We start from the raw sequence: 26084 nt of genomic DNA on the forward strand, positions 1-26084 counted from the left end.
CTACCGCTGCGTTGAGAGGAAGGGGAAGAAGAAATGATTAGGGAAACCCGATTGACTTATTCTTTGCATGGAAGATTAAATCATCGTGACAAATAGGCAGTTCACTAGTTATAGGCAGCTCGCCACCCGAATAGCTTGGCACTTATAGGTACTTCGCCATAGCTCAGCACTTATAGGCAGCTCGCCACCGTGCAGCACTTACTGGTAGCTCGCCACCATGTAACATTTAAAGGCAGTTCACTACCATGCAGTTTGCCACCATGCAGCATTTACAGGCAACTTGCCACCATGCAACACTTACAGGCAGTTCGCCACTATGCAACACTTACAGATAGCTCGCCACCATGCAGCACTTACAGACAGCTCGCCACCATGCAGCCTGACACCTTACAGACAGCTCGCTTTCTAGTCAGACTGACCACCGCATGACAACCCTGAGGATCACCACCATACCCCGCATTTTACAAGATTATGACTTGTAACGGCTATATTAGCTCACCTACTCCCCGATTCAGGCGAAGATGGGCAACCTTACTGGTTGGTGGTGTTATCCCCACCTAACACGAAAACAGGTCCCATCACAATGAGAATCCAGAAATTGCTCCACCAAACCCACGATGACTCCAGTATATAAAGGCCTCACCCCCCAGGGGCGAAGAGGGAGGAGATGAGAAGGTAATCTCTGCCCTCTAGCTCTCCCACTCTCTAATATTATTTCAGCTCACAACTAAGTGCTAACTTGGCCATCGGAGTGACCTCGTTGGGTAAACACCCCCGGGTTCTCTGATTCAGTTCTTGCAGATCAACCAGGTCCGTTGTCTACAAAGATGAGAAGATCATCTCCTACAGGGAACAGTTAGGTTGTGCTACACCAGGGAGCTCCACTTCAGCTTCTGAGTCATCGGCCACCTGGGAACATACCAAATGACGAGATACTTAGTCAAAAAAAAATGATATATGACCAGAAACCGTTACATCAGTTTCCATCAAAACAACCAGTCGCTACTAACAATGATGCTCCACCAACGAGGGAAAATCGTAGGTAACACGTCAGGTATCACTAGTTACACTTGAATCTTGCGGTGGCGGTGAGCCGGTGACAATGCGAGAAGAGATAGAGAAGAATGAAGGGACAGGAAAATGGGATCAAAGGAGATTTAGAAGGGCAAAAAGGATATTTCATCCTTTCTATTACAATTTAACGGCGATGGCAATTGTTAGAAACAGTAGGGTGTTTTTATACTATGTATGACATGTACATTTTACCAGCATAGGTTGGTTGATGATTGTTCTGTGAACCACACTCACTTAGCTTCATGCCTTCATATTCAATGGACACTACTTGCTTAACAGCTACCATGTGTCAGCACATATATCCAATGGTTTGGATTGTTAGGGCTTCCTTCTTTGCTCAGTTCCATAGAAAAAAAGAAACGTTCCAATATTGGATAATAACTTGCGCTTGCCAAGTCAATGTATACATGGAGCCATGCCACCTGGTCATTGCAAGAAACACTAACATCTTGTTCCAAGGTGTTTTTGTTTCTGTCTGTTTCTTCCTTAAAAAGGTTTAACCAAATGTGTTTTTTGATCGTTGAAGTAAAATCTCCTACGTGGTGTCTAGGTGGACTCGAAATGGCCGTGCAACACCACGGTACTAAACAATATACCTTAGTTTAGTCAAGCTACAAAAGAGCCAGGAAGACTATTTTTAGCGTGGAAAAACCAAAAGTTTTATTTGAAGCTTCCCAATTTTTTGGCTTTTTCAACTTTTTTTTGTGCATTCGTCTTCGAATCCTTTTGTCTACACAATACCAAATAGGAAAATACCACTCTTTGGTCTTTAGCTTTCCACTAATCAAAAGATGCACCAAACACCACGGGTCTTCCTTTTGTTAGGGTAAACTACCATTGGTTTACAAATCTTTCTGATATATCCCAAGTATCGGAAACGTCAAATGTATCGGAAAAGCAATTTTAAGAGACGTATCGAAAATACTTTGAAAAACTAAGATGTGCATAAATACATTTGGAAACACTATAAATACTTTAATAATTTATAAAAATGCATCAATAACACTAAATATAAGACCTCAATGAGGTGTATATATATTAAATTAATATGTTTTAATAGTTTTGTGAAGAAATATATTGTAGTTAATTATAATTTCACTAAAAATTGTATGGTTAACTATAATTTATAAATTATAATTCTTAAGTTTTAGTGTTTTATGGGATGGGAAAAACCCAACTCTCCTATCCAACCATAAAATATGCATTGGCACAATTTCTAAGTGAAAATATAATTAATAATAATTTATTATTTATTTTCAAAAAATATAACAAATAAATAAACATTATATAATATATTCAAAACATAGTTACTAAAGAAGAAATTTCAATTTCTTTGTGGATATGATAGATCATCCATAGAATTATAATATATTCAATCATTGTGATCAAATGATATAATATAATTATTTATTTATTTATTCTATAAATAAAAAAATAATTATTAAAGAAGAAATTTCAATTGCTCTATGGATATGATAGATACATCCATAGATATAAAACATAATTAGTCTTTATAGGCAAAGAAAAAATTACATTTTCAAATTTTTTGTTAATTTATATTTCCCCCAAATATCTTTATGAAATTTCCATAAATCTACCGATAACACAAAAAAAAAATGATTTGGAATGTAAGAAATGTAGATTAACATAAATTTATACATTCAAGAAAAAAAAGAAATTATAAGATATTATAAAAAAATGAAAAAAAAATTACCTATCTTTACCATTTTTTTTTCAAAGTTTGAAAATTCTTTAAAAAATATTAACAATTCACACTTGTTTCTTGTAAATTTTTTCAAACCTAACACTTTAGGAATGAGATTTGGAGTTTTAGAGTCATTTGGGGGGTAAAAGAAAGCTTAATTCAGGGAAAAGAAGCTTACTTTTCCCTTTTATATTTTTTCAGTTTTTTGTCATATCTTTTTCGTCGATATGCTACCAATACACCTCCGATACGCTCCAATATGCCTACGATACGCCCCGATACACCCTCGATACGGGTCCGATACACATAATTTCTATGCGTATCTTGTATCAAAGTTTTAAATCTTGGATATACCTTCCTGGCAAGTTCAGATCACTTGCCAACAGAATATGTTCCAAAACCCTCCCAACATGATTAAACACTACACATCTCATTCATAGCAGGTCCCACTTTTATGGTGGGTCCCAATCTCATGGTAAGATGTGTGGTGTCAAATCATGTTGAGAATGTGTTGGAAGGTCTTTTATTGGCAATGATCCCAGCTCCTTTTCTGGCATGATAGTTGAACTATGTGCCAAATTGATCAAAAGTACCCCGAAGCTTTTATTAGACATGGAGGTCAAGTATACAGAGACAAAGACCCACTTAAACTTTCACTTTGTGACAAAACACCCCGATCATTAAATTAGTTAACTGAATGCATTAAATTAGCAAAATGCCCACCTAAAGTTTTCTTATTTTTTTCACTCTTCTCTCTTAAATCATAATTGATTAAAAACACCTCCATTTTCTCTAAACAAAACCAAACTAAAATAATAAGAATCATTTCATTGGTATAGAAAAAAATGTTTTTTATGCATTTCACTTACATGAATGTCTCATATCTTGAAATATAGAAATTATTCACTTCTTTATCAAATAAATGGAAAAAAAGGCAAACAAAACCATAAACTTATATCTATAAGAAAGAAACTTCTACCATTTCTTTTGAATAGTCTAGCCATGAATTTGCAAGGATCTATTGGAGCAACTGAGAGGGCTTCAATGTTATATTTAAAAATAATAATCAAATTATAAACCATTCAAAGATATAAAAAAAGGGCAATTTGAGGATTCAAAAAATTTAAACATTTAGATGAGAATCTTTCCATTCAGCTCATTTTGGGAAGAGTGCAAATATAAATATGCTGTGTAAAACCTAGTATTTTTAAACCGTATCTTTGCATTGTATATATTTGTATTTGTAAAACCTGTTAATGCATATTCTTTTTGAATAAAAAAGAAAATAAAATCTTATATAAAATATGTACAGTACAAATACATACACAATAATACAAAATACAAAGATTTGCATTCTACATATTTGTATTTGTACTTCTTCCAAACTGAACCGTAGTGTTATATACAATTCGTGTTTCATTTCCACAGTTCCACCATTTCAATCTATCAAGGACCTAGATAACATCAACGAGGCAAAGATACCAACCAGCTGGTTGGTAAGGTCTCCTACTGGGTTGGGGGGTTATAGGTTGGGACATGGGTTCCCCCGTGTAGCCCTTCAGAAGATATCAATACATAAATAAATAACATCAACGAGCAATCGTGCATGCAATTAGACCATCCATCACATTGGGCCCATTTGGATCAACCACCTTTTGATGATTTTTTTAATCATAATAGCTCTCAAACTTTTCGGGTTTTTATATTTTCCAATTTAAAATGTGCCCATATCTTGAGCTCGACGAGAGATATTCTGGATAAACCATTTCCATGAATAATAATAGGGTGAGAAGAACAAAAGGAGGGCTTTTAGTTAACATACAATTGACACTTTTAAGTTTTGATAGAACTCAATTAGCACATGTAAGAGGATAGTAAGTAAGCTATCAAATATCATGTGATTCAACTTACATGAGAAGTGAGATCCGGGACTCAAATATGCATCAATAAGCGAGATAGGGTCCTTGCCGCAAACAGACTCGATTGCCACCATGATTTGAGATAACAATGGTGTTCCATTGGAAATAGGTGAGCAAATGGGTAAGTTCTACTTAGAACCAAATGGAATCAAATTCGAACTGGCCTTGAACTAGTCCTATCCAATCTGTTACAGGGTAGGGTCTGGTTCCAAAGGTCTAGGGGTTTATCCCACTCAAAATAAACCTCAAAATATTTTTAAGGACGTGAAGATTTGAACCCAATCACCCATGGTTACAAAAGTCATGGTCTCATTAGACCATTGAGTTACTTAAGTGATTTTATAATTTATTTTTATTTTAATACAAGGTGGTGTGGAGTGTCTTGCTATAATAATAATGTAAAAGGTAATATTTACAAAATTTAAATTATAATGACAAATTTTAAACCATATATTAATATATTGTGATAATCTACATATTAAATTAATTAATTTAATCAATAAAGATAATATAAGTTTTAAACTATATATTGTCATTATTGAATATCAAGTTTCCAAACGACATTTTTTATTTATTTTTTTAAGGAGAGTAAAGAAAGAACAAGTTTTACAGGTAGCCCTAGAACTGACCCCAGAACCACATCGATGCCAGAACCGACCCCAGAACTGACTTTCATAGGATAGGTTCTGGTTTCAAAAACTTAGAACTGAGCCCTATAGGGTATAGGGTAGGTTCCAGGTTTTGCCATGAAGCCGAACTGAATCCACCCATGCTCACCCCTAATTGAAAACACCCTGATCAAAAGACAGATTTGTTCTTCAAGTTCAACCTTTATTGGCTAGTATCCCCGTGGCTCGGTAGGAAAGAGGAAATACTCTAAGTCGAGGAGACCATCCAACAAAGTTGGTTCAACTTAACAAGGATGGGGAGGTGATCAAATCTGATATATATCTACAATGGTGATGGGAAGTAGGGGCTATAGAAATTGTTCTGTTTCCTCAACCAAGACTCGTAAAATTTAAAGTTTGGTCCAATACGTAACCATTGAATCAAACCATGCAACAAAAATCTACAAAAAACAAGTTGTAACCACACATCTGAACTCTGAAGACAATGCTTGAATGCAAAAAAAAAGTAATCAAGATGGGCTCAACACCCCAAGATACACAATGAGAAGTCTAGGGAGTTCTTTGTTATTATTCTTTTGTGGCAGCCACTTCTGTCTCGGAAAAGTAATCGTGCCTGGAAGAGATGATGAGACATCGTGTTAGAATTGCTAGACTCAGCTTGGACTCGAAAGAAAGCAAAGAGAGAAGAGACAAATGAAAACACAACCACATTCTCAACTAGTCAGCAGATTGTGCATACTGGACATAGATGATAAAAAATAGCAGTTTAATTGATCAGTCATGGGCGTCTCAATGGTACAGAGGTTTCAACCAACCTAACCACCTCTTGGGTTGGCCTCAGGTCAATATTCCCAAAGGATGATCCTGAACATCCAGATTGATAACATCTTTTGATTCATGCCATTGCATACAACCATTCTCTTTGACTGGCCAAAAGAATGAGACTGGCTAGTAACATTATTCATCCCAACCTGCAATGTTCCAGTCCACCCCTAAAACCCCACCTAAACTGATGAGTTTAGGAACAGAGAAACTCTCTATCCTACAGGTTCTACACTATAATTCCCACAATCCAAGATGAATAGCATGAAATGATATGTAGCTTACTGAATTTTGCGTGTCAGTTGGTAAAGCCCTGTCCCAGCCATTGCAACATTTACACTGAAAAGGTTCCAGTTTTTCTGCAATCCCAATATTATTTACACAAATTATTAGAACTAACTGCAAGCCACAACCCAATGAATTTTACAGAGTAAAACTCGAGAAAAAATAGCATAAAATGAATTAGAACATTTCTTCCTTATGGTATCAAGATTGTGTTCCAGGGATATAATATATAACTGCGACAACACCACAAAGAGGTTAGAAAATAAACCAGAACGATATCTATTGAAAATGCACGGTTTGTGCATTATGCTCCTTTTCCTCGACATTCTGGTAGTACCATGAAATATAAAAGGTTGACCTTGAACCAAATCAGAAATTTATAAACAAGCTGATAGCTATATAAGCATATGCTACTGGAGCTTAAAAGTGCTCACAACATTCAATTTTCTTGAGGAACTTTCTTTAATCTACTATACATGGGGTGGGGGGAGAACATTGAAGCCAGAATTGTTGGGGTGGTGGAGAGAATTCCTCTAATATAGCCTGAATTTGTTGGACTTCCTCCCTTAACATGCAAATTTAAGAGTACCCAAAACATTCAAAACAAGAATACACTACTCCCTTCCCCACAAAAAAAAAGGAAAAGAAAAAGAAAACTGTTAAATTTATTTTCACAAATGACCTACCAGAATATCAAATTTCCACTTTGACTAGCTTATTTTCCATTTTTATCAGCAACGATATTAAAATGATTTATTTTATTATTGTTGATAAAAAATGAAATATCCACCTAAGTAACAAGTGCAGAAAACTTCCCTCAAAAATGAAAAGAAACATATGGCAAAACAGAAACAACCACCAAAGCTGGCCCTTGTATCTACATGTATTACATATATTACCTCGACAATTTCATCTCTCAAACACAGTTGGAAGGGTAGTGTGATGCAGACTGACCAGCATCCCCTGCAGTTTGCTAACACAGGGTTCAGACCTAAACTCTACTCTCAGACCAGAAACTTCTGGTCTAATCATATGGTCCCAAAACCCCAATTTTGTGATACATAGTCAGAGACCCTTCATGTTCCCCAAAGTTCCTGCCTTAGATGCAACACACCATGGATGGAAGTATGGATATTTGTCAAATCATGTAAATCTTTATCTGTTTATTCAGTGCTAAGTTTTGTTGAATTATGTATATATTTACTTCAGTTAATTTACTAAACTGAGTTTCACACCTAACATAAATTATTAATAAATGCTATTAGGAAAAAAAATACAATTAGGTGCTGAAACTTGAATATATGCAATACCTAAGCAGGAATGCTCCATTGACCTCGTGTAATATGGTTTTTCAACATATTATCAAATTTTTAATTGCCATTGAGTTACAAACTTACAATTTCATTCATTAGCTCTTTTTGCTATTGATGTTTCATTTTTTTATGCCAATAATGAAATGCATCTAAAATATGAGCTACTGTCCTATATTTTACCAAGCACTTGGCCTATTGACCTATAAAATTAATATGGGATAATGTTACAAATAGAAAACAAGCTAGTTAGTAAACATTTGACCTTTGCCTTTTGGTGCTTCAGTATGATGCCCAATATAACTATTTTTTGAGTGTGGTGCCATCTATAACTAGCTTAAATTTGTGTGTGCCGATTCTTGCCCAAGGAGTGTACTGAGGTCCCTTGAAACTTTGATCATGAATTACGAACATGAAACTCCATATAACTATAAATGATAGTGGGGAGGAGCGGGAGGAAGTGAAATCCCATTGAAACCTTTGTGCTTTGCTGTTTTGCTTAGCATAGTAATTTTGAGTAAACTAGACCCCCCATATTCTCTCTGTTCATGAATTTTGAATACGTAATTTCAAATATATTTTAATGAGGAAGTAGCGGAGGGGCCCCTGCGTTGCAGGGGCTTGCAAAAGGTAAATTATTGTATAAGGGAAAAAAGAATTTGAAGGAGGCAATTTTTTTAATTAATTTTTTTTGGAAAAATTAACAGTATTTTAATTAATTTAATTAATGATGATTCATTAATTACGGTATTTATTAATTAGCAGTGCCTATTATTTAACAGTATTTAATATTAATTAGCAGTATTTATTATTATTTAACATGCAGTATTTATTGTTAAGCAGCAGTATTTAATAGTATTTATTAGTAACAGTATTTTATTAAATAAACAGTATTTTATTAATTACTGTATTTATAAATACAGTATTTTATTCAAATCCGAGCGGACTCGGATTGGATTCGAGTGCATATTTTTAATAATCGGATCGAGGTTCAGATTTTGCTGAATTCGATCTAAATCCGATCTGATTACAGCCCTATAAATAAGATGATATAATATGATCACTTTACACATGTTGTCTCAGCACACAAGTAAGGCTGTCAATGGGTTGGGTCCAACCACCGGATGGACCCAAACCGATTGGGTCAGTTCTGGTTCTAGGAACTAGAGTCGACAGGTCAGTTCCGGGTCCTGATATAGTGTCCCGATTATTATTGGTTTGGAACCGGTTCCACCTAGTCACGAAGTGGTTCAGACCTGAACCGAGCTATATACATAATATATATAATATTTAATATATATTAAACATATATATTTATTTATTTTAATCAGGTCTATCGGGTCAGACCCGATTGTCCCGAGAATCGATCAGTTCAGTTCTAGGTCTGAAAATTATAGACCCTATCAGGTCCGGGTCCTCGGTATTTCATGTCGGGTCGGTTTCGATTCTAACTGATCCCGACCCAGACCCAACCCGTTGACAGCCCTGCACACAAGAGAGAGAGAGAGAGAGGTTATAACTTATAAGAGAAAAAAGGAGGGACTCGGTGAGGAGCACATCCTGTTTGAGAAGCTGAATAGTGGACTTCTCTTCGCATGTTGGAAGGGGAGCCACGTGCAAAATAATAGATTTTCCTCGCACGCACACTTTATAACCCACACGTGGGAATACCATTTTCTCAATGCTGAATGCATCCACATATCCCCAGAGAGAGAGTTGGTTCCTCTGCTTATGTCGAAATGGGCAGATTTTAAAGTGGAGGGTACAAGCTCTTACATCTTGGCAAAAAAGATTAAAGGGATCAAAGAGGTGCTGAAATCTTGGAAAGTGGACCTTCAAGGAAAAACGGAAGCGGAGAAAAGAAAGTGCCTAGCGGTAATTAAAGAACTGGATTTGGCTGAAGAAGTGGGACCCCTTAGAGAAGAAGAAAGAAGGAAGAGACTTCTAGCCAAAGTGACTTTAGACTCATTAGCTTACAAGGAGGAGTTAAAGTGGAGGCAAAGAGCCAAAGTTAAATGGCTTAGAGTGGGAGATAAAAACTCCAGTTTCTTTCACAAAATGGCAAAAGCAAGGAAAAGAGTAAATCAGATTGAGAAACTTGAATGTGGAGAGCAAGTGGGTGAAGACTGGACAGAAATGAAACATAGTCACTGGTTTTTCCTCAGAGTTGTTCAATGAAAACTGGGCAAGAAGGCCCTTTCCAGAAGAGCTTAATTTCAAGTCTTTCTGTGGATCAGCAGAGGGAGTTAGAAGCGCCCTTCACAGAAAATGAGATATGGCAGGTAGTTAAAATCTGGGAACTGAAAAATCCCCAGGGCCGGATGGTTTGACTAACACTTTCTATAAACGGTGCTGGGAGGGGGTGAAAGGGGACCTGTTGAAGGTGTTCCATGACTTTCACCAAAATGGATCATTGGTTAGAAGTTTGAACAGCACTTTCATCTCCCTTATTCCTAAGGTGGAAGGTGCAACAAACATTAAAGACTTCAAGCCAATTAGTCTGCTAAACAGTTTTTATAAAATTCTTCCCAAAGTCCTAGCAGAAAGAATGAAGGTCCTTAGTGTGATCAAGGAGAATAAGTTTGCGTTTGCGCCTGGTAGACAGCTGTTGGATAATGTGTTGGTGGCAAATGAGTTGATTGACTCAAGAATAAGAGAAGGTAAACCAGGGCTGCTTTGTAAGCTGGATTTGGAAAAAGCATATGATCATGTAAACTGGAAGTGTTTGGACTTGGTGCTAAAGAAAATGAACTTCGGACAGAAGTGGAGAAATTGGGTTAAGGAATGTATTTCCTCTCCAAAGTTCTCAGACTTAATGGGCAACCCATGGGATTCTTCAAAAGTTCTAGGATTAAGACAAGGGGATCCCCTCTCCCCTCTTCTGTTTATGTGCAGAAGGTGGGGGTTGTGGGTCTATGGAGGGATTTTGAGGTCTTTCCGGGTGGGGAAAGTGTTCAGATCCTACAGTTCACCGATGATACTCTGTGTTTCATTGATGCAGATGTTGATCAACTGAAGATTCTCTTGGGGGTGCTTAGTTGGTTTGAAGTGGTTTCGGGTTTGAGAGTAAATTGGACCAAAAGTAGACTAATTTCAGTGGGCAAAGTGGAGAATCTTGAAGAGCTCACAGAGATTTTACCTGGTCAGATTGGATGTTTGCCTATTTCCTATCTTAGCCTCCCTCTTGGAGCTAAATGTACCTCTACAATGGCGTGGGATTCGGTGGTTGAGAAAGTGGAGAAGAAGCTTATGTCTTGGAAATCCAATAAACTGTCGCTGGGGGGCAGAATCACATTACTAAAAAGCTCACTCTCTAATCTTCCAGCCTACTTTTTATCTTTATTCCCAATTCCAGTCAAAGTAGCCCAAAGAATTGAGAAAATCAGAGAGACTTTCTTTGGAGGGGTTGGGAGGAGGAAACGAAATTTCATCTAGTTAACTGGGATAAGGTATGTGGCCCTAAGGAGAAAGGGGGGTTGGGGATCAAGAAGCTAAAGTTGTTTAATAAAGCTCTCTTGGGAAAATGGATTTGGAGATTTGAGAAAGAAAAAGATAGATGGTGGAGGAAATTAATTGCAGCAAAATATGATACTGACAGTGGGGACTGGGTAACCACTGATCAATTGAACTCTTTAGGCTGCTCTCTGTGAAAAAAAGTCATGGAAGTTCTCCCTTGGATGAGTAGTGGTCTAATTCCAAAGGTCAGGAATGGAAATAGGTTGTGGTTCTGGAAGGACACTTGGTGTGATAGTACACCTCTGGTTGAAGTCTTCCCTCAGCTGTTTCAGATTGCGGAAAATCAGAATGGATCAGTGGCTAGTCAGTTTGAAGTGAGTGGGGCACTATTACTTGGAGCCCTTCTTTTAGAAGGTCATTTCAGGACTGGGAAATTGGGAAAGTTGCTGAGCTCTTGGGGTTGCTTTACAGGCAGTCCATTGACACGTCTCCTGAGGACTCTTGGAACTGGAAGTTTAGTGTGGATCATGGTAATTTCTTGGTTAGCTCTTTTGCGGGGGTTCTGAATGAAGCTGTGTATCCAAAAATTCCAGCTGAGAAAATTTGGAGCCCTTCTGTGCCTTCAAAAGTGAATGCTTTGGTTTGGGTTGTGTCTCTCAATAGATGCCTTACAAAAGATTCCCTGGTTAGAAGGGGTGTTGAGATTCAGGACCAGCAGTGTGTTCTTTGTGGAAATATGGAGGAAGATGGCAGGCACCTATTCATTCACTGTTCGGTTACAGCTGCAATATGGAACCACTTTTTATCGGGGGTAGGGCTGCAATAGTGTATGCCTCATTCAGTTCTAGACATGATACGGAGTTGGGAGCTGAAGGGTGGTTCAAAATTGGAGGAGTGCATTTGGAGTGTCCTGCCTGCAGATATCTTATGCACAGTCTGGACGGAAAGAAATAGAAGGATCTTTCAAAATAAGGCCTCTAGCATAGATTGCTTGATTGCCTTTGCTTTTGGCAAGCTAGTCTCCTAGGTGGCTGCGGCGAAGGACCTTCAGGCTTCAGTCCTCTGTTCTCAGCTGAGATCTAGGAATTTTCTTGAGTTATGATGTATTGTAGTTGTTAAAGTGAGTTTTGGCTCCTTGTCTTAGGGGCCTTGGTTGTAATCTGCCATTTTTGGCTATTTGAATAAAAGTTTACCTTATCTTTTATCTTTTATCGAGAGAGAGAGTGAGAGAGAGTGAGAGAGAGAGAGAGAGAGAGAGAGGAAAAACTAAGAATAATGTCTCCTTCAAGTCCTCATGTTTATGTGCCTTGGGTCTGATGTCTAGCATGGTTTTATAAGGAGGTCCAAAGTCATCTAATTCTTGCTCTGTTATGGGCCCGGGCGTAGGATCTCGTCACGGGTCGGTCCACGAGGAGAACCTCTAGTTTCCCCTTGCCCCTCCCTTTGCGTGTTGACCCTATCGTGGCGACCTAAGGGGTGATTTGTCCAAGAGATCACCCTAACTCTCCTTTACTCTTCTCTTTGACTGAAATTTTAGATGCCTTTATTCAATAATAGTGGCTCCTTAAATAGGAGATTACAAGAGTCCTGTTCTTAGGGAGACTCCTTACTGAATAGGGAGACCTCCAACTCTATCTTGATAAGATAAGACTGATAAGATAAGATAAGTCTCTCTTAATCCTAATCTAATAAGATAAGATAATCTCTCGTAATCCTAATCTAATAAGATAAGTCTCTCTTAATCCTAATCTAATAAGATAAGATAATCTAATCTACTAACTTAATAAGATAAGAATAACAAGATAGTCTAATCTAATCTGCTGAATGGATAAGACTGTTGCTGCCGAATTGGATAGGATGAGAACACCGGATCATTGCTGCTGCTGCTCCCAATACGCATCCACATCATGCTCAATCTAGGTTTAACTCTTACTCAAGAAGACATTAGATATCTTTGTCTTCTTTGAAGATGGAAGCATTTTCTCTGCATAGATTCTTTGAAGATGAAAGCATTAGATATCTTTGGTTTCCTAGCATACACATACTAATGCAAAACATAACGCTATGCAAGCTCAGTATTCTTTTATTATTTTTGATAGTTGAAGGATAATTTTATTAATCAAAAGATTGGGAAATTACAAGCAACCCAAGGAGAGGAAAGAGATGCAACCCCTCCTTTAAAAAGACCACAGATTCTCAAAGCTAATCAAAGTACAAATTACAAGGCAGCCCAATATAAGGACTCCTGAGAAGCCCCTTGTTTAGCAAATGAATCAGCCAAAGTACTTGCCGTTCTGCCTACCAATTGAATTCTGTCATACTTCTAGTCAGCCATTAACCTTTTTGAGAAGGTCCCTGTAGCACCAAATGACAAAATTCGGGTCCAATAGGCAATAGCCACCTTAGAATTACCTTCAATTAGTGAATTATCCACCCCAAGCTGGTTCGCAAGCTGGTTCCCTTGCACAGCAGCTAGTAACTCAGCCCTTGTAGAATCTCTTATTTCCACTGGTCCTGCAAACAAGGATAAGATGTTGATATCCTTATCTCCCTGACTACTCTCATCAAAATTCAGCTTAACAAAACATTCCTAAGGAGGTGCCCACGCTGGTTTAATTCTATTCTTCTTAGAAGAAGTATTAGCCACTGCTAACCAGCTCCTCCAAAGATAATAAATGAATAAACATCAAAGATCTTTAAAGTTTTCAACCAATGAATTGCCTTTGTCAGAATTCATTTCTTGATTTAAGAAAGGCTCCTTTCCTTCTCTTGAAAAAAATTGGCATTCCTTTCTTCCCAAATAGTCCACAAAACAGTTGTTCTGATACATCTCCACATAATTCTCCCTCTTTTTGTGGGCCACCCAGATGGGTTAAACATATTTACTTCAGATGGCAGGTTCCACCTACACCCAAACAAAACAAAAATCCAATTCCAAATAGCTGTAGCAAAGGAACAAGATATCAGTAAGTGGTAAGAATCCTCATTTTGAGCTTGTAATTTCTCATATGAAACAATAATCATGCTACCCAACTTTTACTCTATTCTATCCTACTCTCTCATATGTAATGGCAATGCTAGGCCTGATTCTAACCTTTAATTCTGACTTCAACCTAACCCATAGCCAGCCTTTCCTTAGTTGTCCATTCTAATCATCAAAGCCTTTCAGATCTCACCCTACTACAGCCCTAACTGTTGCCCCCGGAATCTTTAAATTGAGATATCCTACATCATAAATCTTACTCAGGGGGGAGAAGTATTTAGAAAATTTATGAATTTTAATCAGAAATCAAACACTCAAACATATTCAAGCGGTTATATATATCTCTACATTAGCAAATGATTGGCTGGATGACTTGCTGAGAAATTGGAAAAGGGATAGCTAATTCTGCCCAGTTTAAGAGGGTTCCAAGACCTCTCCCCCCCCCCCCACCCCCCACCTCTGGATTCATAAAACTGAATTTTGATGGCAGTAGCATAAGGAATCCAGGCTGTCTGGTATTGGGGGAGTTTTCAGGAATGAGGAAGGGAATATCTTAGCCATGTACTCAGTCCCAATTGGAGAAGGTGACTCTCTCAGGGCTGAGATCTTTGCAGCTTTGGAAGGAATCCAAAGAGCAAGAGATTTGAACATCAGAAGGCTGGTACTCAAAGGTGACTCAGAGGTGGTGGTGAGATGGCTAAAGGAAGACAACATTGGTACATTTTTATGTTTAGGAGGTGGCATCTCGCACCTTCCCAGGGGTCTGATTATGTAATTTCTTTCTGATTAAATGGAAATATGATATTTTATCTATAAAAAAAACTACATCAAAGAAAGGACTGCTAAATATGTAATTTAATGATTTAATGGCAGGCTAGGGACATTGAGATGAAATACAGCTGGGTGAAGAGGACTGCTAACTCACTTGCTGACGTAGCCAAGCAAGAGGTGAACAGGGATTCTTTGTTTTGGGCTCATTTCTAATTTTCTTTTCTTTTGTAATTTGCTTGTGGGGGAGTTAAGACAGTTTACCCCCCCCCCCTTTTCTTTTCTTAAATTTTAATAAAGTTACTTGTTATTGATAAAAAAAATGATTGCCCACGGAATCTTTAAATTGAGATATCCTACATCATAAATCTTACTCAAAGAGGGGAGGAGTACCAAGAAAATTTATGAATTATGAGTTCTTTAGTCAGAAAGCAAACATTTGAACATATTCAAGCAGTTGAACATATCTCTACATTAGCACATACTTGGCTGGGAGTCAATCAATAGTTACATCAAGAAAATGTTGGAAAGAGTTATCTGAATCTAGAAGATTGTTCTTGGAAACATAAAATTATGATAATCAGATTTCCTAGTGCAGGTCAATGAATTATACCAAATTTGCCTATGTCATGAAGCAGAAAATGTTTCTTAACTAGTCAAGTTTTCTTCTAAAAGAAAAGAGCACAAAACATTACAAGTGATATACAATATAAGCTTGTTTTACAATATTTCTCAGGAGAACAAATGAACAATTAATAAGAGTAGGATCCGGAATTATGGGATGGGAGTATGGAAACAAGAATATTGCAAATACTTTGTTAAAAATATCTGAATAGCACTAGTCATACTTACTGGTGTAATTACTGTGCTGTAGCGTGACCAGATAAGTCCAGTACATGTAACCGCTGGAAACCATAACGAAGAGATTTGCCATTAGTTTCTCATTAAACCAAGGCGCTTAGATAACAGAAAACAAAATTTTTGTGAGAAGGACCTGACCCACTCATTGAAGAAACATTGAATGGCACATACCAATTTGCTGAGGGTAAGAAAGCTTTTCTGGTGGTTTAGAAAAGTCGGCAACATTTGCTATGCTGATACCCCATTTAAAGGTTGGAGCCCAGAAGTGAACTGCAGTTAGGAAAAGTGTAATCTCATGCATACAGACAGGAAGAGATAACAAGCAAAAATAATATCTAAATATACTAAATATAAAACACAGAATGAATTCCTGAGATTTGGACCATTCAATGAAACCTCTCTATGTTTCTAGGCTTTTACCAAGATTCATCTTTGGTGGCCTCATGGAGGTGGTTACCATAAATGTTGGGAAACCAAACGATATTTTGTTAGCTATTTTGGAAAGCAATATAGTGGTCCCAATTATACATTGTCAAGATTCAGTTTTTGCTCAGATGTGTCTCCATGAAATCACCAGATGTGAAAAATAAATATGACCTAAAAGAAAACTTCAATACCACCGCATTTTTTTTTGAAAGGTTTCATAGCATCTAGAGTTATATTTCTCTGTTATAATTATTATAATTTTTGTCAATTATCTTCTCAATTTATCCATTAAACAAAAGATAAGAAATATGAACCTTCTTTTTTGGATTCAAGTCAACAACGTTTAGACCCACAGCTTTGTCATAACTTATGAGACATCCAAAATTACCTACAGAGACCACCATATCCACCTGGTGCGCTAGTATGTAGTGTGATGTCTTTGTATTAACAATTAAATGCTAAATATCCAACTTATAACTAGTATACAACAGTTTCCTTTAAGAAAAGTAGTGTATTGAAAAACAAAAAATTACAACCCACTAAACCTGCTACAGAAAGCTGTGCACCTCAATACCAAAAGTTTGGTAATTACAAAAAAGTATATCAGAAATGAAAAAAAAAAAAAAGAACTACAAGGGGGTGTCCCCAAAACATCTATTCACTGCTACCCACAAGTATGTTCTACCCCATAGAGACTGAATTCTGCAAGTTTCCCCTACCTTCAGAGATTTTGGAATTTCTTTCCAACCAAACAACAAGCCTCTATTTCCATTTGATTGATCAAAGTCCACCCTAGCCTTCAGCCTTCCTTTGTTACCGGACATTCCTTCTTAACCAGCTCAACCCCCCTATAAACCTCTTCCAGATTTTCAGATTCCCTGACATATAGCTTCTTCACAAAGATATGACAGGAATGAAGTGGTATAATTTACTTCCTTCACAAATAGACCAAGAAATTAAATTCAAGACAATTTTTTATCAAAATTTTGCAAAATTTCAAGACCCAATCAAAATTCCAAACTTTTTGAAACAGTCATAAGATAGGAATGTTGAGATTTTGGCAAAACCTAAATCTTTGATCTAGATTAAAAGGTTCCAGTATGTTATACAGCTTGACAGTGAACCTTGATTTTTACCAAACCTGAATGGTGTTATCTATTCAAGAAGGAAATTCTTGCAAAATATCTTCTATCAATCTATCATGAGTGGAGTTTCCAGCATTTCATCTTAGGATTTAAAGATTCAAGTTTATAATTACCTAAAATTGAATGTACCTGGTTTTTACCACTGGAGATACTGAATACAGGAGTACGACTTTTGTAGCATTACTATTATATTTTTGGCCATGTCAATACTATGGGCTAATCATCATCCAGTTCCATAAATTCGATAATTTTTTTTCGAAAAGTTTCTATAAAAAAGCTTGCATCTTTGAGCGGAATCGTTGATTTATATTACCGACACCCTCTTCCCTTCGCATTCGTTCAATTAACTCGAGCAAGGAACAAGTGAAAAACCCTTAACTATGAGTCAAAAAAGCATATTAGAGATCGACCTCTCGATCGATAGGACAAGATAAATCAGCAAAAGACTGTAGTGGCTAGTAGAGTTTAAAGCAATTGATCTGTAACCAAAACTAAAAGATACTCACCCAAAATAAAAGGTAAAATGAAAAAAATTGTCGGAGAATATAACAAAAAAAAAAAAAAACAGTAGATTAACATTGAGGGAGAATTAAAGAGAAGTCAACAGACTGGTTTTGGGGCCGGCCGGGTGGTTCCAGAGAGCTTGAAGCTTCGAAGCCGCCATGAAATCCCTGTTCTCTCCGTATCTTCTCTCCCACCACCGTGATTGAGAGAAGGTTCACGGTCCACCTAACAAAATTTCCTTTCAATAATCACCTACTCTTTATAGTTTATAACCAACCCATGTTCTTATTCTTGTCAAAAAAAACCAAAAAAAAAAAAATTGATGTCACACATGGCGCCTCACATCGATCTCACAGACACATCCGTCTATTGAAAACATCTTCCGTACTTATGTATTATTATTTACGGAAAATATTTATTATGCACGGTGAGATATACCAGTAAAATCGTTGTGAGGCGCCCTGAAAAAAATTTATAAATTATCAATGTTAAAGGCTCCTTTTAGCGGTGGATAATAAAGCCACGTCGCCCATGTTCAACGGAATGTTAGTGATTATTCCGCATGTTCCACATCATAGTATTGATAAGTCTCCACCGGACGATCCTAATCGTCGCTTTAAGTTGTAAATTGTCAATGTTAAAGGCTCCTTTTGGCGGTGGATAATAAAGCCACGTCGCCCATGTTCAACGGAATGTTAGTGATCATTCCGCATGTCCCACATCATAGTATTGATAAGTCTCCACCAGACGATCCTAATCGTCGCTTTAACGCATATTATCATCTACTACGGTACGACGTACGACATGAACACATTTTCCTTTCCTATCACATGATTATTGATTCCTCCTCCTTGACCTGCTCCTCATACATGGCACCTTACATCGACCTCACACGAAAAAGAGGGGTGGTCGACCTCCTTGGGTGTCTAACATTGGCATTCTTAGACTAATATTCCTTGCAAGGTGCCCCTGGTTAATGGCTAGCATGACTATCAGGGTTCCTCATGGGTGCAAACATGCTCATGGGGACAGTGCATGGACCAGTACTGCGCCATCGACACTTAAGGGAGGTTTGGAATGCGAGCTTGGCTTAAGCATGACCCTTCACCATGTCAGTGCCTTGCCTAAGCTTAATGAGCTATCTCGTTGCCCATAACGCACGAGTGTGTTCCAGCCCAGCGGTTGCCTATCAACATGGCACATAGGTGCCCATCATCATCGGCATACAGGAGTCCCTTCACATTGGCGCCCAGTCGCCTCACATCATGGTCGTCCCCCTTTAGCACGTAAGTGGTGCCTCCCATGGACCAGCCAGAGCCAGCAGAGAGCCCCGACCATGCGAACTGAGATCATGATCCAATGCTACTGAACTTGGTGGAGCCATCTCATCGGGCAACTCCTAGCCCTAAGCACACATAAGGCTTACCCTGACCTAGACACCGCACGGGTTCTTCCACTACAAAACTACCCCCGTGACAGTTGGTATCGGAGCGAAAGAACACAGAGCTAGTTGAAGCGGTCATCTCGACAAGCAGCACATCATGGGGTGTAGTCCCTAGGCACTTCTACTCGGGTTCAAGCAAGCATTCACATTAGGCCTGGCAAGAGGCCATTCATCGTGTCCCCATTCCAATGACCCCAAAACAGCACCCTTGTGGGGGTAGACGCATTGAGCGTTGTGCTCATGCGAAGGCAGACGCATGGGCCTTTTCATGGAAGGCATATTGTGGTGGTTTGAGTGGGGGAGTGCCATGCTTCCTCATGGACATCAGTTATTGTTTATTTTAGTGAGTTGTGGGCGGTGCGCCTACATCTCGGTTTCATGACGGATGGACCATTATTTCATAGCTTGTCAGAGGCACTATTGAAGCAGGGACAACAGTCCGAATTGGTTTGTGTCGACGGTTGGTCAAGGAATATCACTGAAGTGGCAGTTCAGCACAAATGTGTCCTCGGTTGAAGCCACAATATTGTAATGTTAGGAATGTGGGTACACTGGCCATTGGAGCATGGCGGCCCAGCACTGGCATTGAACTGGAGGACATGCTCAGCTCAACACAAGTGGAACACTTGCAGCAGCAACAACACATCACAAGGCGAGTGCATGTTCGACAACATCATGGGTAAAAGTTGCCACACTCGCGCACATTGCGGTCAAATCTCCTTGAGGCAGTAACACATTGAGGCCCCCTCGAAGCGAAGATATAGCCCGAACCGGCGAGTTGAAGTGTAGTTTCGAGGGCCAAGAGAGCATAAGCCGTGGACTAGGTTTGAGTAACCCGCACACGGCGAGGTGAAGTCTGCAGGCTAGCATGGTGAAAGGGTACCCAGGACACATCGCCAATAGTAGGAGTAGACCTATCACATCGTGTTCGGTAGCACCACCAAAAAGCTACTAAGAAGACGGTCAAGCCTTGAGGTAAAGATGATACATAGGGCGGACTTCCATGAAGCACACACATCCAATTTCTTCGAGGGCCCTTCTCACACACTTTCAACGGCATAGCCATCGCGCGGTTTGAGTAACCTCAACACAGGGGGTGAAGTCTAGACAAGTCGACATGGTGAAATGGTTCCGTCCCCATAAATGAACACCATCATAGACGAGACCCAGGTTGGCCAGGCGAGCCAGGAACTGGCACACAAAGTGGATGGTGCGGGACATAGATGCCCATTCACAGAATGTGCCATTGTCGAGGACGACAATGGATTGAATGGGGGAGCCTGTCACGGTCTGACACAGGCTTAGCCTTGCCTACGCTTGGCGGGCTTACGTTAAGGGACACCATTGTCATTTTGCGCCTGTAAGATTTTTGGGAAAAGTGATGTTATCTTCAGGCAGACCTCCAAAAGCTTAGCGTATTCATTGAGGAGGGGTGACCGACCTCCTTGGGTGCCTAACCTTGGCACTCCTAGACCAACATCCCTTGCGGGACAGCCCTGGTTAATGGCTAGCAATGGCTACCAGGGTTCCTCATGGGCGCCCACATGCTCATGGGGACAGTGCATGGACCGGCACTGCGCCATCGACACTCGAGGGAGGCTTGGCATGTGGGCCTCTATTAAGCATGACCCTTCACCACGCCAGCCCCTTGCCTAAGCTTAATGAGCTATCCCATTGCCCATAGCACGGGTGTGTTCTGGCCTAGTGGTTGCCTATCAACATGGCACACAGGTGCCCATCATCATCGACATACAGGAGTCCCTTCACATCGGCGCCCAATTGCCTTACATCATGGTCATCCCCCTTTAGCACGTAAGTGGCGCCTCCCATGGATCGGCTAGAGCCAACAGAGAGCCCCGACCATGCAAACTGAGGGCATGATCCAGTGCTACTGAACTTGGTGGAGCCATCTCATTGGGAAACTCCTAGTCCTAAGCACACATAAGGCTTGTCCTGGCCTACCTTAGCTTGGACGCCGCACGAGTTTCTTCCGCTACAGAACTACCCCCGTGACACTCTGTTAGGAGTAGATCCAAATTCCCTCGTGCAGAAACAATATCCACTATATAACAAATTAGGAGTGAGCACGTCTTCAACGCACGCATGAAAAGCTATAAACATGCAATGGGCTATGTAACCAATTAAAAGTAGGCGCGCCGGTATTCTGAAAGAATTCAGATTTTATCTCACATCGTCCTCACAACACTTATAGTTGTGCATTGAGAATATCTCCCCGTAAATAAATCATACAAGTATGGAGATGTTCCCTACGCACTGTTGCAAAGGCTCTAAGGACAGTTGAAACATTCGCCATTCTATTCATAGAAAAATCTTCAGAAAAGTACACTATGCATCATACTTTAAAATTCTGAATTCCATTGTAACCCTACGCAATTCAAAATGACAAACACCACCACCCTAAAACACTAATACCCGCCCATATATTGGTATCGCACCTACCCCCAACAGCCCAACTGTATTGTGGGGCTAAGAATTCTTAGGGTGTGTTGAAAAGTCATTCTCCCAAAATTCTTATGGGTAAAATACAAAACCTCCCCAAAAGTTTTAGACAATCATAAAAACATCCCCTTTAGTTTCATTTTAACAAATACATCCCCTTAATTTTTTAAAAACTCAACAAAAACCTCCCTTCCATCACTGACCCAAATGAAAAACATTAGATTGATACATCAGTTTTTTTTCAAATACCCATTATACCCTTTTGTAAATGATTTTATATACAATTTTACAAAAATAACCCTATTTGAAACTCAACAAAAACCTCCCTTTGACTTCTTTATCCTCTTTCAATCTCCCATCATCCCTAAACTCAAGGAGGAGAAGAACCTGAAAGCTTTTCTATACCCTTTACTTGTCGGAGCATCTTAAGTAGCACTTGGTGTTCAAAGCCCTCCCTTGACTTGTCGGAGCTAGCACACCCTCTGAAAAAAATCCCTCCAATCCATGATTTAATGGCCGTCAGTTCTGCTCCATCGTCTCCACCTCTGCTATTCAATACTGTATCCAATAGGGGTACCCGTCCCCAAACCCATAATCCTCCCTAACCCCGATGGCATTGGGATTTGATCTCACGTCTCCTCTACAAACAACCAGAGAGCTTTATAGTACCCCGATGGCTAGTCTACCAACTAAACCGCCATCATTTGGTTACAACAAAAATTCAATCTCTACACTCTTCACCCATTGAACTTTCGAGTTGTAAGTTGTAACCAGAGGTTGGAGGCCGAAGCAACTTCCTCCCTCTCGGCTCTCGTTCTCTCTTTCTCAACTCTTAGCTGAACTTGAACCTATCCATCGTTTAAAAGAAATTTGAAATTTTTTCATCAAAATATCAAGTAAATATAGCCCATAATATTTCATTGTTATTATTGTTTTAATTTCCCACCTTCCTTCCATCCCTGCCTCACCAACTGTATGCAACCAAAATTTCAATTGGAATAAAAGGGGGGTGGGGGGGTGGGGGGAAGAAAAAGTAAATCCTTCAAGAATAAGAGAGAGATGTTCCAGGAAAATATAAACATACCGGTCGAGATATCCATGCTTATATCGTGTTATCTTTTACAATTTTTCTCATTCCTAATGCTTCAACATCTCATATGGGTCTTCTTCTTCAAACTCTCATTCTTCTTCTCACCCTCCCTTTCCGATCCAGGAATCTCCCAAGCTGCCCTATTTTGGAGGTCCTCTCGGTACCACACAAGCACCAAGGTCTTCACCAAAGAAATGGAAGGTCTTGTTCAATGTGTTAGTGTCCAATGTTGGGGAACCTAAACCACTTCCTCTTCTCCAGTAGCAACTCTCCCACCATATACAACCTAGCTCAATGCCACAGTGACCTCTCCCTAACTGGCTGCCTCCTGTACTTCACCGAGAATCAAACTAAGCTCCCTAGTTGCCTTCCTACCAACTCAGACCAAATGTTTTTGGATGGGTGTTTCCTTTGTTATGACACTTGCAATTTTTACAATGAATCCCTCAATCCTAAACACGACACTGTGGTTTTGTGGTTCAACTAATGGTCATGGAGGTGAAAACTAGAGTCTTTTCGATTTATGCCTTGGTGCAATGTTGGAAGACATTGAGCAAAAACAGATGTAGGCATTGTTTGCAGAAGGCAAGGAGCATGATTCACAAAAGGAGAGAGGTGTTCGGCAAGTTTGAGGTTTACCAAGTTTCAAATAGGATTATTTCTATAAAATTATTCCATGAAAAATAATTTACAAAAGGGTATAATTGGTATTTAAAAAACTAATGCTTCAATTTAATGTTTCCTGTCTAGAAGGGAGGTTTTTGTCAAATTTTTTAAAAGTTCAGGGGAAGTATTTATTAAAATGAAACTAAAAGGAAGGTTTTTATGATTGTTAGAAACTTCAGGGGAAGTTTTTCTATTTTACCCAAATCTTACTTTTATTTTTAGAAAAATAATTAAAAATTAAATTAATAAATATTAAAAAAAACAAAAAGAAAAAACTCCTCTCTCCAAGACTCCAACAGAACAAAAAGCTTCTCTTTCGCCTGTTCTCTTCATCAGATTCAAATCTATTTATTCGATTGGACACCAAATGTTGCCACTGTCTCGTTCGTTGAAGATCACCCAACGCTTCTCCCGACACTAACACCAAAGAAAATTCGGCATCTCCCACAAACATGCTGGTATTATGCTCCTACTTCTCCTCCTCCTCGTCCTTCTATAATCGCTTGTTCCCCTAATAAAACCCTTCTCACTTCGGTGGTGTCATGTGCCACAAACTGAACAGTAGGTGGTGGAAGAAATGATCTCTATTCTATAATGGTAATCTAGAGTATTAGAAGTCTCCACATGATAATCGACTTACCTCTCCAAATTATTTGTAGAATTGGTGGGTGCAATTTTACTTAAAGATATGCAAAAGAGTCAAGAAGATAAGAAATTAGAGAAAGAGATTTTTCTGAAACCTGGAAAGATTTTGATGGAAGAATATAAGACCACTCTTAATACTCTCGCATTGGAGAAGACAATAGAACAGAGCAAAATCGAGTACGTGGATTGAAACGATGCGGTGAAACTAACAAACAAAAGCATCTAACCAGTTCTCCCTGTTTGTTTTCGTGTAGTAAATTCGATTTTAATATTTTAGCCTTTCAGTTTTTATTGTTTTTGTTTTTTTAAGTGATTCAGGTTTCATCGAGCTCCTTATTCGTTATATAGTGGCAGTGGTGAGAATGTAATTGAGAAGATTTGTCTTTAGGCTGCATTTGGAAATGATGTAAATGGAGTGTAAATCCCATTTTAGGGTAAATTTGCAAGTTGGTTCAGTTTTGTCTGTGTTTGAAATGACAGAAAACACATTTTTCAATGCATGTTTACATTGATAATGAGATGTAAAAGTACATCAATAAAAAAGAAGTAAATTTGCATTTAAGTGGGCTTTTGATAAAAAAAGGCATATGCTTTATTGGAATTTGTGTTTGTATCCATTATAGCTAAAAGTTTGTTTTGTAAGAAGGTAAATTTGTCAATGCAAAACTAATCCAACTTTGTAATTTGTATGGACCGTTTTACACTATATATTTGCATTCACACTTGCTTGCATCGTTTCTAAATATGTAGAATGCAAAACCTTATATTTTGTATTATTTTGTATTATACATATTTGAATTTGTACTCTTTCCTAATTGAGCCTTATACAATTTTTACAAGTATTCCTATACAACTTAACTCATGAATTCTAATGACAATGTAACTATGCAAGATCAGTCCTCATAACTATTGCACTTCACTCTTGGTGAAACTTAATCAATCATCTTCTAATTCTATCTTACAAGAAGCTCAAACATTTATGTTGTCAAGTTGGTACTTACATTTTTAGGACTCCTTCTTTGGGCTGAAAACTAACTATTGGCCTAAATTTTTAGTTAAGTTGCTTGGTAGGATTGATGCCAAAAATAATGATGAAGATGATTGTAATGAGATTTTTTGACTTGGGAGACTAATTCTAACAACTGTTGCACTTTACTCATAGATTCAGATTTATTCAATTGCCTATTTTAAAGTGTCTCAAAGCTTAAAATTTACAAACTGGCATGAACTCCTATTTTAGAAATGTTGCTTATTCTAACAAAGTGATTATTGAAGTGTTAGATAATGATCTATATTTCTAGTAATTGGTTCAACTACTAAGCATAGATGAGGGAAGTTGTTAGTTGTTGCTTACCACTTAGGTTGTGCTTGGTAAGAGTACAAATGTTGAACCAAAGTGAATTTGTACTCAAGTTTAGTTTTGCATGCATTTGGTAAGAATATGTTTTTGTGTTGAAAATGATAGTTTTGCTTTTTTGACATGTTTGAATTCAAAATGGGAGAAAAGCTTACTTTTAAAATATGGAAACAAACTTTTGCATTTAAATTTGGTCAATGTAAAAAAGGTAGACTTTAGTCTTGAAATTTGTGTCTATAGCCATCACAACCAAATATTTTTTGGTAACAATACAAAATTTATCAATGCAAACCAAATCAAGTTTGCATTTTCTTTAAATTTACATATTTACGTTTGCACTCTTACACCCATATGGTTCAAAGTCTTTAATTGGTTGTATGAGTAAATAAACAAGCTGCATGGACCAATCTTAAAATTTTCTCCTTGTGTTATTGTATACTTGTTACATTTTCTTTGATAATGGTAGGTATTTAGAACTTTGGTTTTATATCAATTGATAATAGTGGAATTTTGTAAAACTCTTGTGGTACTTTGT

The 26084-nt window shown here is 38.3% G+C and overlaps 1 protein-coding gene across 1 annotated transcript; it reads right to left on the minus strand.

Annotated features, from left to right (window-relative positions):
* Window positions 1–5710: 5710 nt before the first annotated feature.
* LOC104594135 (mitochondrial pyruvate carrier 4) lies at window positions 5711–18152 on the minus strand. Its single transcript, XM_010254300.3, has 5 exons — window positions 17993–18152; window positions 15984–16082; window positions 15804–15856; window positions 6435–6508; window positions 5711–5940 (listed from the first exon to the last, which is right to left on the minus strand). Exons 1-5 carry the CDS (start codon window positions 18045–18047, stop codon window positions 5895–5897), a joined length of 327 nt encoding a protein of 108 aa, XP_010252602.1. The 5' UTR covers window positions 18048–18152; the 3' UTR covers window positions 5711–5894.
* Window positions 18153–26084: the final 7932 nt, after the last annotated feature.

The sequence above is a fragment of the Nelumbo nucifera genome, chromosome 1, assembly GCF_055504915.1.
Source record: "Nelumbo nucifera cultivar China Antique chromosome 1, China Antique-T2T, whole genome shotgun sequence".
In the NCBI taxonomy this organism is placed as follows: domain Eukaryota; kingdom Viridiplantae; phylum Streptophyta; class Magnoliopsida; order Proteales; family Nelumbonaceae; genus Nelumbo; species Nelumbo nucifera.

Bases quoted from the DNA above. Each gene is read 5' to 3' on its own strand.
- LOC104594135 (XM_010254300.3), bottom strand. From the start codon at position 18,047: ATGGCGGCTTCGAAGCTTCAAGCTCTCTGGAACCACCCGGCCGGCCCC. The intron at 15,857-15,983 runs GTATGTGCCATT...TATGGTTTCCAG, and splicing joins TTCTTACCCTCAGCAAATTG to CGGTTACATGTACTGGACTT. The intron at 6,509-15,803 runs GTAAGTATGACT...TTGGGATTGCAG, and splicing joins ACAGCACAGTAATTACACCA to AAAAACTGGAACCTTTTCAG.